General features: G+C 35.3%; 2 protein-coding genes across 2 annotated transcripts; one reads left to right on the forward strand and one right to left on the reverse strand.

Moving 5' to 3' along the window:
• The first annotated feature begins 448 nt into the window (after positions 1-448).
• On the forward strand, positions 449-2,432 carry LOC110923973 (aquaporin NIP2-2). Its single transcript, XM_022168025.2, has 5 exons — positions 449-766; positions 843-1,067; positions 1,553-1,747; positions 1,859-1,920; positions 2,018-2,432. Exons 1-5 carry the CDS (start codon positions 638-640, stop codon positions 2,232-2,234), a joined length of 828 nt encoding a protein of 275 aa, XP_022023717.1. The 5' UTR covers positions 449-637; the 3' UTR covers positions 2,235-2,432.
• Positions 2,433-4,108: 1,676 nt separating this feature from the next.
• On the reverse strand, positions 4,109-4,930 carry LOC110897859 (protein ALP1-like). The gene has a single exon (XM_022144592.1). The coding sequence runs from the start codon at positions 4,928-4,930 to the stop codon at positions 4,109-4,111; it is 822 nt and encodes a 273-aa protein (XP_022000284.1).
• Between the last annotated feature and the right edge of the window lie 6,156 nt (positions 4,931-11,086).

An 11,086-nucleotide genomic window follows, 5' to 3' on the forward strand; every position in this document is an offset into this window, starting at 1 on the left:
TATTCCATATTAATAATTCCGCACCCGTTAAAATGTCATATTCAGGTTCTGGCATGTTCAAAATAAACTAAACATTTTGTTTACACCGTCCACCTTTTAATAATCTTTTCATTTTTCAACTTTCCAAGAGAAACTTTCTAAATGTCGTCATTTTAAACAGCACATAAATAATGGATAACAACTTACTTTTTTCAGAGAATGAAACTATTGAAAACTAAAATCATAGTTGATATTAGTTTGCGACCAAAAGCGTCTTGAAAATGATTCTTATCATGCTATATGAGTGAAGAGAAACCATATTTCGATAAAATATTTTAAATCAAAGCGAAATGATGCACTTTTTCAGGAAGGGTTAAAGAGTATGTCTATAGTTGAGAAATTTCTGATAACTAGTTTTGAGGCTTATAATTTAATTTCATTTGAAATAGTCATACAGTTGCAAGTTTATAATTTTTTATATGCTTTCTGTTTAAATTAAGTGTTGTTCTTTTAAGGATAAGATATTGCAATTTGTATATAAGTAGAAGAACCTCAAGCATTTTAGATATCAATATGTAATCTCACTTTCTAGCTACAACTTCTTCACCATCCATCCAAGTTTCCCGATCTTGTTAAATATCGGCATACCTTTGTAGCCATGACAGAAATACATCCAAGTGATGGCATATACGAGTTACCCATCGTCACAACACCAACACACGCAAACCTTCAGCCCAGAAGATCAATATTATCTCTATTTGACTACCCTCCTGGTTTTACGCGGAAGGCAACATACTATTTTTACGATGATTCATTTCATATTATATTTATAACGATTTAAAACAATGATGTTTTGTCAACAGGTGGTGGCGGAAGTGGTGGCTACATTCTTGTTGGTGTTTATGACATGTGGAGCCGCATCACTTACCACAAGTGATAACCGCAAAGTGTCACAGCTTGGAGCCTCAATTGTGGGTGGGCTTATTGTAACTGTGATGATCTATTCTGTGGGACACATATCCGGTGCACACATGAACCCAGCCGTCACATTTGCTTTCGCTACTGGTGGACATTTCCCTTGGGTTCAGGTAGGTACCTGACCACACCTACTTGAACACGTTATATTGGGACAATACATCTCAAAAGATTAGAACCATAAATTAAAGCATATGTGGTTAATACGACAAGGATGGGAAATTTCCTTAAGACCATGCCCTGCCAAGTCAGCTGTGAAATTATGTAGGCCACCTGAGGATTTATCAATACATGGATACTAATTCATGTCTAATTAGCCCAATTAACTTTTGCAATTTTACTTCTACAACATGTTAAGTTATCTAGATTACTATATCATACTATAAATAAATAAATTAATACAACTCCAGCTTGGAATCTTAAGGGTAGCCTCTCAAGCCTCTAGGATAGAAGTAAGATTTGACCCTATTACACCATATCCACACCCTACCAATAACTCTGCTATAAGTGGGATATACCATATATTTGTTTATTTGTTTGTTACATTAGACCTTTTTGGTAAGTCAAATAACTAATCTTACTAGCTCGATCTATGGAGGTCCCTATATATGCCGCAGCACAACTAACAGGGTCCATATCAGCTTCCTTTGCTCTAAGGGCATTGTTAGAACAGACAAATAATTTGGGCACAACAACACCTTCAGGGACAGACGTACAAGCTTTGATTATGGAGATCATCGTCACTTTTTGTATGATGTTTGTCACTTCAGCTGTCGCTACTGACGCTAAAGCGGTAAAAATACATGTTTTACATTTAAAAAGTATTAAAACTATGGAATATTTAGTGCTTATAATAAAAAAAAAATTAGTTATATAAGAAATAAAAGTGTTAAAATGTTTTCAGGTAGGAGAGCTAGCAGGTATGGCAGTTGGGTCAGCAGTATGCATAACTTCCATTTTTGCAGGGTACGTACAACTTTAAAATTATATATAATATTTTAAACTATTTACATGTTAATAAATCAAACAAATATCTTAACAAACATGCATATATAATTTGCAGGCCAGTGTCGGGAGGATCGATGAATCCAGCACGCACCATTGGACCTGCAATAGCTAGCAACAACTATAAGGGCATTTGGGTGTACATTGTCGGTCCGGTAATAGGGACGGTATCGGCTGTGATGTGCTACAGTTTCATTCGATATATTGATAGACCAGTTCAATCTATATCTTCTTTTAAACTTGGAAGAACGAAGAGTAATGTCGAAGATGTTTAAGAGAAAGATTCTCTTAGTTTGGTATAATGCTATTAATTAGTGAAATGTTATATGATATCAAAGAGCTTCAATGAAGCTCACCATATTAGTCTATGTGTTATATGATATCAAAGAGCTTCGATGAAGCTCCCCACATTAGTCTATGTGTATATTTCATAATAAATAGTTGGTGTGGTTCTCTTGGGTTCAATTATCATATTTGTAATTCCCTACACATCGATCAGCCAAAATCAAACGTGTTGTTTCAAGCTAAATATCATATATCACAATTACTGCAAATTAGGAATGATTACTAAATGGCTATTGTGTGATACCCGATTCATACGGGCTCCCATACACTACAAAATAAAGGAGTGTCAACAACGGTCAAATTAGTTGGTGATCCGTCGGTGACCGATTGAGCTCCACAGAAACATGTCCTTGGAACATCCTTCTAATGGCACGAAAGCAGTAGAGCATGCCATGGGTAATCCATACATTTTTAAAGTATTTAATGTGTTTTAAAGTATAAATTTCATAAAAAAGTATGAAAAGTAAAATATAATTATAAATCTGAAACTTACTTATAATAAAGTTTTATACACTATATAAACCGAATAAAATTTCATTACAATAGAGAGTAAAATCCACTAAATACCGATACATCAAATACAAAACCATCAAATCCAAGGTCGCAAACTCTATTTTATTATGATTTCGCTAACTTGCGACTATTTCTAAAAATATGATCGTAATAATGAGTTAAATACATTAAGGGGGTGTTTGGGGTTGAGTTTTGAAAATAGATTATGCGTTTTGAATAATTAGAATCAGATAATTAGCTGTAACAAAACGTGCTGCAGAAAGATAGTGTTTGGATTTGATTATGTTGTTTGATATCACAATAATCAGATAATCAACATTGTTTGGATTTGATTATGTTGTTTGATATCACAAAAATCAGATAATCAACTATTTGAGCGTTTGGCAAGTATGTATATTTTAAAAAAATAAATAAGTGAAAACGTAAAAAATCAGTTTTTGGATTATCACGTTTTCCTGCAGCAAGGGGTGACCTACTTATGGATTATCACGTTTTGAACTCTACAAAACGTAAAAAATCACTTTTTATTAATTTTTTACCAAACACTCAAAATAGATTTTTTGCGATTTCAAAACACAATAATCAAATAATCAGGTTGAAAACGCAATCCCAAACACCCCCTAAATAGCGGGCACCGAACTCGAAATATCTTAAATTCAGATATCCGGATTTTCGGATTAAGAGATATCCAAAATATTTGAAGTAAATATTTTTGTTTGATATTCATATTTTAAGTAAATATTTTTGTTTTTTATTCATTACATATAATTTATACATAATACTAACTATTATTTTGTACTTTTTGAATGTTATGAAACCCTTTTAGTTTTTAAGTGGTATTGTGTTTGATTATTTGGGCATTTAACTATTTATCATCTATAATTTTGGATCGCATATACTTGTGTTTGGCGGATTTTTCATTGGCTCTTTAGGAATTTTTACATCCACTTTAGGGTATGTATTATGAGGGCTTGGTTGTGGGGTTGGGTGAAAAAAAAAAGCGTTGCCATATAGGTGACATATAAGCACACTTTTTTCTCACTTAGAAATACTCAAAAGGGTTATAATAGATGAGGCTTGGTTGGTGATTATATAATTATTATTTAATTATTATTATTATTATTAATATTATTATTATTATTATTATTATTATTTATGTTAGCTTATATATTAACAAATATAATTTAATATTATTAAATACACTTAAATTAAAATAAAAGATTAAAGTTTCATTAAATTTTAAATAAGAAAATAAAATTAAAATAGGAAAACAAAGGAAAAAACCATAATTTTAAAACGAAAAGATCAGCAAATACAAATAAAAATAAAGATAACTAAGCCGACTCCTTCTCTGAGTCTGAGCCCAACTCATGAGAATTATAACACCAAACATGTTCCACCAAATCTGCACGAAAGGCGTCATGAAGGCAATCAGAACGAATTTCCGCACGATTCGAAGCTTCTGCTCGTTGCTTATCGTACAAGGAAGTCGTGGAACGTCACCTTCATAGTTTTGGCATATCGCCTTACCTTCATCCTCCAAAATCATATTATGTAGAATCAAACACGCATACATGACATCTCTTAGTTTTTCTTTTGCACACATACGTGCCGGATTGAAAATGATCGCCCAACGCTTCTTTTGAACCCCAAATGCACGTTCGATGTCTTTTCTTACAGACTCTCTTTTTGTGAAAAGTTTTCTTTTGTCGTCGTGTGGGTATGAAAAAGCCTGGACAATAGTACCCCGCTCTGGATAAATACCACCGGACAAATAGTATCCATACGTGTACTCTTGATCTTTCACATAGAAGACTTGCCCAAGTGCAACTCCATCAACAACATCGTTGAATATCAGTGACACATGAAAAACGTTAATGTCGTTGTTAGATCCGGTTGTACCAAAGAAAGCATGCCAAATCCAAAGATCATACGATGCCACGGCTTCAAGCATAATGCTTGGGCCAGGATGACGGCCTCGCTCATGTTGACCTCGCCAAGCCGCTGGACAGTTTCCCCATGCCCAATGCATGCAATCGATGCTACCAAGCATCCTAGGAAGACCGTGAACTTGTTCATGCACCTCGTATATTTGTTGAATGTTGCTCCACATTGGCCTCCTAAGATATCTCTTACCATATATCCGAATCACACCTATAGACAATAATAATAATAATAATAATAATAATAATAATAATAATAATAATAATAATAATAATAAAAGACATATAATAATAATAAAAATAATAATATAATAATAACATTTAAAATATTACCCTGGCAAAAATATTCAAGACTATCGCGCGATATTTTTTCGGACATCTTCAAGTGTTCGTCCCACGAGTCCAGTGAGGTCCCATAGGCAAGTTGGCGAATAGCTGACGTAAATTTCATGTATACCCAAAAAACCGAGTACTCCTCTAGCATCACGTCTTTGTTGGAAAAATTCAAACGAGTTTTGCAAATCTTGAACTACTCGTAAAAAAAAAGCCGCCGACTCATACGAAAAGGTCGCCTAAAAAGATTTTCATTATAAACCAGATTTTTCGAAAAAGTAGTCACGTACCAATAATTCATGAGATTTCTAAGACTATCTCCAATGCTAAGGAGACCCTTAGACGCCTTTAGTTGCCTAATCAGCTGACACATCATATCCATACAAATTTTTAAAAATCCTTACAAATACTTAAAACCTCTCAATTTCATCTCCAACCATACAAATATCCTTACACATCCTTAGATTTTCCACATCATCACCTGTTTTTTCTTTAAATTCAATTACTTAAATTATTGAAATGTATATAAGTAATTCAATGATTAAATAGTTAATACAAGTAAATAGGTAATATCTAAAATAAGAAAAAAAAAACATTTTTCAACCATACAAACATTCTTACATATCCTTACATTTTTCCACATCATTGTCCATTTTTTCTTTAAATTTAATTACCTAAATAATTAAAATCTATAATAATTAAATGATTATAATCAATATATGTAAATAAGTAATATTTAAAATAAAAAGTAAACTATATTTAAGAAAACATAGATATATCTTTACATAAGAACCGTAATTGAACTAGATTTAAAGTTGCTTTGTATCATGTTGGTAAATCAATTAATAGCTATTAAATAAATTGCATGTAAATCAATTAATATCTATAATGGGTAACAAAATAAAGCTGGTAAATGAATCAATTGATTCCGTTGAAAACAAATTGAAAAATAGAAAATGGCTCTGAAAATGGAAAATGTGTGAAAAGTTGGCACAAGAACCAAAATAATGATGCCCTTGGAGTCGGATTTCTCATTTGGATTCCTTCCATTTTTTTTAACGGAAAAGAGGATCATTTCATTACTTTAAACGGTTACATATAGTTTCTCTAGCCAGGAGCTAGAAAGACATACAATTAAACGAAAAACATCACCTAACTACGAATCCCGTTTACACCCAAGTTGTTCCAATTATCTCTCTCGATATCCTTTATTCGCCCTCTATGCTTTAGTCATAAAAGCGAGCATTCTTTGATATCTTCGACCATCCTATTGTAGGACTTGTGTGTATTATTGAAGATCCTCTCGTTCCTTTGTATCCAAAAGGTCCATATGGCCGCTATGATAACACAGGAAAAAACCTTCTTTTGTTTTTCGGTAGGTTAACTCCCCATGCTACAGCTAGAATTTCGTTGATCGTCGAACAGGCTAATAGGTCCGAGTTTTTCAGCCAAGCACCCATGAGCCACCAGATAGCTTTTGCCGTGGTACACGTAACGAAAATATGGTCTGACGTTTCTTCCATGTGGCCACAAAATGGGCAGTTTACGGTCCCCACCTGAACACCTCTTTTGGCTAGTTCTACACGCGTAGGAACTCTTCCCGATATGCACCTCCAGATCAGTGTGTTCGCCTTAGTTGTTGCCCATCCGCACCACTTCATTATCTGATCACCGTCCCTTTGAAACGTCGCATCACCTAGTTCATCCCTCACTACCTTCACCGAAAAGTATCTCCCTTTTTCCGTTTCCCATCCCCATGTATCACTAGAATCCTTCATTTGTTTATTATTAAGTGTTTCGAAGAGACGAAGAAATTCAGCCCAAGCTTCGCTAGTTGACGAAGGCTGAGTCTTCCAATCCCATTGCCAAACTATACTCGACCCCATCTTCATGTTGTTCTCAACAACTCTAGCACTTTTGTTTGCTGCCATAGTGTATAACAGTGGACACTCTTCCTTCAATGATTTATTATGTTGGATCTGAGTTTCTTTTTGATTGTATTTTGTGTTTGAAGTTAAGATGAAAATGGATGAGTTGTGCAGCGGAATTAAAATGAAACCAAACTTTGCATACAATCAAATGAGAGTAATACTTTAATCAAACATCTTTTACACAGTGAACCGAATGATTGAATTTAATTTCAACAACGATTACAAAGATAGATGTATGAATGCAAACTCCCCCTCAGCCCGAGCTCAGTAGTTTGTTCGTGCAAAGAAGACGAATGATGTAGAGAGCTAATAGAACAGTACAAAGTACTGAACTATTTATAGGCACTTGCAAACTACTGAGCATCTTTGCTGACGTCACCATGAAAGTGACATCTAACCTCCTAACAAACTCTAACCTCTGATCTATACAGACACTGCTTGTGTTAACTACTGCTAATACATTCTATTACAAAACAGACTTTAGAACAGCTGCTGCAACCTTCTACTGCTGTGAACCCAGCAGCACTTGTCCGGATCAGCAGTTCTTGACTCAAGGTAGTAGATTGAATCAGCAGGACTTTAGTCTTCCATCAGATCTTTAGTTGAACAGCAGTTATCAGTCAGCAGTTTGGTAAGATCAGCAAATAGGAGGTCATCAGTAGTTGTAATCACTTTCAAGGGGAGAGATTTGTGTATCAGCATCTGCTTATTCAGAATCCACTGTTCTGATCCAGTTTTGGCTTTAATTATCTGTTCCTCTGATAAGGTTCAATCCCAACAATCTCCCCCTGGAACAGATAATGCCAAAACCCTTCATTATTTGTGGATATTTTATTGCCTCACTAACAGCTCCCTTATCTGACCTTTAAATTGTAATTCAAAGTCAAGGGCATCTGTATCTTCATCATCCCTGCTAAGTGGAAGATCAAGGAGATCCTGCAAATCTTCAAGACTCAGGCCAAGAGCTTGTTCCCTTGATATTTTCTCCACTTCTCCACCAGACCTGAGCAAAGTCAATACGCGGCTGGCCCTCCGAAAATTCCTCACCGCCCTATTCACGCCGACGTGTTACCGTTTCTTTTATCCGCACCTTCTTACTATCCCATCCGTGTTTGAGATTTCTAAGACTATCTCCAATGCTAAGGAGACCCTTAGACGCCTTTAGTTGCCTAATCAGCTGACACATCATATCCATACAAATTTTTAAAAATCCTTACAAATACTTAAAACCTCTCAATTTCATCTCCAACCATACAAATATCCTTACACATCCTTAGATTTTCCACATCATCACCTGTTTTTTCTTTAAATTCAATTACTTAAATTATTGAAATGTATATAAGTAATTCAATGATTAAATAGTTAATACAAGTAAATAGGTAATATCTAAAATAAGAAAAAAAAACATTTTTCAACCATACAAACATTCTTACATATCCTTACATTTTTCCACATCATTGTCCATTTTTTCTTTAAATTTAATTACCTAAATAATTAAAATCTATAATAATTAAATGATTATAATCAATATATGTAAATAAGTAATATTTAAAATAAAAAGTAAACTATATTTAAGAAAACATAGATATATCTTTACATAAGAACCGTAATTGAACTAGATTTAAAGTTGCTTTGTATCATGTTGGTAAATCAATTAATAGCTATTAAATAAATTGCATGTAAATCAATTAATATCTATAATGGGTAACAAAATAAAGCTGGTAAATGAATCAATTGATTCCGTTGAAAACAAATTGAAAAATAGAAAATGGCTCTGAAAATGGAAAATGTGTGAAAAGTTGGCACAAGAACCAAAATAATGATGCCCTTGGAGTCGGATTTCTCATTTGGATTCCTTCCATTTTTTTTAACGGAAAAGAGGATCATTTCATTACTTTAAACGGTTACATATAGTTTCTCTAGCCAGGAGCTAGAAAGACATACAATTAAACGAAAAACATCACCTAACTACGAATCCCGTTTACACCCAAGTTGTTCCAATTATCTCTCTCGATATCCTTTATTCGCCCTCTATGCTTTAGTCATAAAAGCGAGCATTCTTTGATATCTTCGACCATCCTATTGTAGGACTTGTGTGTATTATTGAAGATCCTCTCGTTCCTTTGTATCCAAAAGGTCCATATGGCCGCTATGATAACACAGGAAAAAACCTTCTTTTGTTTTTCGGTAGGTTAACTCCCCATGCTACAGCTAGAATTTCGTTGATCGTCGAACAGGCTAATAGGTCCGAGTTTTTCAGCCAAGCACCCATGAGCCACCAGATAGCTTTTGCCGTGGTACACGTAACGAAAATATGGTCTGACGTTTCTTCCATGTGGCCACAAAATGGGCAGTTTACGGTCCCCACCTGAACACCTCTTTTGGCTAGTTCTACACGCGTAGGAACTCTTCCCGATATGCACCTCCAGATCAGTGTGTTCGCCTTAGTTGTTGCCCATCCGCACCACTTCATTATCTGATCACCGTCCCTTTGAAACGTCGCATCACCTAGTTCATCCCTCACTACCTTCACCGAAAAGTATCTCCCTTTTTCCGTTTCCCATCCCCATGTATCACTAGAATCCTTCATTTGTTTATTATTAAGTGTTTCGAAGAGACGAAGAAATTCAGCCCAAGCTTCGCTAGTTGACGAAGGCTGAGTCTTCCAATCCCATTGCCAAACTATACTCGACCCCATCTTCATGTTGTTCTCAACAACTCTAGCACTTTTGTTTGCTGCCATAGTGTATAACAGTGGACACTCTTCCTTCAATGATTTATTATGTTGGATCTGAGTTTCTTTTTGATTGTATTTTGTGTTTGAAGTTAAGATGAAAATGGATGAGTTGTGCAGCGGAATTAAAATGAAACCAAACTTTGCATACAATCAAATGAGAGTAATACTTTAATCAAACATCTTTTACACAGTGAACCGAATGATTGAATTTAATTTCAACAACGATTACAAAGATAGATGTATGAATGCAAACTCCCCCTCAGCCCGAGCTCAGTAGTTTGTTCGTGCAAAGAAGACGAATGATGTAGAGAGCTAATAGAACAGTACAAAGTACTGAACTATTTATAGGCACTTGCAAACTACTGAGCATCTTTGCTGACGTCACCATGAAAGTGACATCTAACCTCCTAACAAACTCTAACCTCTGATCTATACAGACACTGCTTGTGTTAACTACTGCTAATACATTCTATTACAAAACAGACTTTAGAACAGCTGCTGCAACCTTCTACTGCTGTGAACCCAGCAGCACTTGTCCGGATCAGCAGTTCTTGACTCAAGGTAGTAGATTGAATCAGCAGGACTTTAGTCTTCCATCAGATCTTTAGTTGAACAGCAGTTATCAGTCAGCAGTTTGGTAAGATCAGCAAATAGGAGGTCATCAGTAGTTGTAATCACTTTCAAGGGGAGAGATTTGTGTATCAGCATCTGCTTATTCAGAATCCACTGTTCTGATCCAGTTTTGGCTTTAATTATCTGTTCCTCTGATAAGGTTCAATCCCAACAATCTCCCCCTGGAACAGATAATGCCAAAACCCTTCATTATTTGTGGATATTTTATTGCCTCACTAACAGCTCCCTTATCTGACCTTTAAATTGTAATTCAAAGTCAAGGGCATCTGTATCTTCATCATCCCTGCTAAGTGGAAGATCAAGGAGATCCTGCAAATCTTCAAGACTCAGGCCAAGAGCTTGTTCCCTTGATATTTTCTCCACTTCTCCACCAGACCTGAGCAAAGTCAATACGCAGGACTGTTTGTCAGTTGCCCACTTTTGTATTTTTGAGCCTGGTGGGTTTCTTGGAAGATGTTTATTTGCAGAAGTATTTGGTGAGGCTGGCCTGTTCATCACTGGCTGAGCAGTGGTAGCAGAGTTTTCCTGTTCAAATTCTTCTTTTAACGTTCTTAACAAGCCTTCTTTTAAAACAGCATTTCCAGCAAGAATTTCTTGAACAGTTTCAGCTCCTAACTGGCTTTGTGTCCTTCTTTTGTAGATGGCATTACCAGCTGGAGCAGTCGATCTCCTGATTTGCAGCTTTGATGGTC

This window comes from Helianthus annuus, chromosome 17, assembly GCF_002127325.2.
Source record: "Helianthus annuus cultivar XRQ/B chromosome 17, HanXRQr2.0-SUNRISE, whole genome shotgun sequence".
NCBI lineage: Eukaryota > Viridiplantae > Streptophyta > Magnoliopsida > Asterales > Asteraceae > Helianthus > Helianthus annuus.

What these genes read in the sequence shown, in the direction of transcription:
- LOC110923973 (XM_022168025.2), top strand. Translation starts at nt 638, where the DNA reads ATGACAGAAATACATCCAAGTGATGGCATATACGAGTTACCCATCGTC. An exon ending in CTCCTGGTTTTACGCGGAAG is followed by an intron (nt 767 to 842) that starts GCAACATACTAT and finishes TTTTGTCAACAG; the next exon opens with GTGGTGGCGGAAGTGGTGGC. An exon ending in GACATTTCCCTTGGGTTCAG is followed by an intron (nt 1,068 to 1,552) that starts GTAGGTACCTGA and finishes CGATCTATGGAG; the next exon opens with GTCCCTATATATGCCGCAGC.
- LOC110897859 (XM_022144592.1), bottom strand. Translation starts at nt 4,930, where the DNA reads ATGTGGAGCAACATTCAACAAATATACGAGGTGCATGAACAAGTTCAC.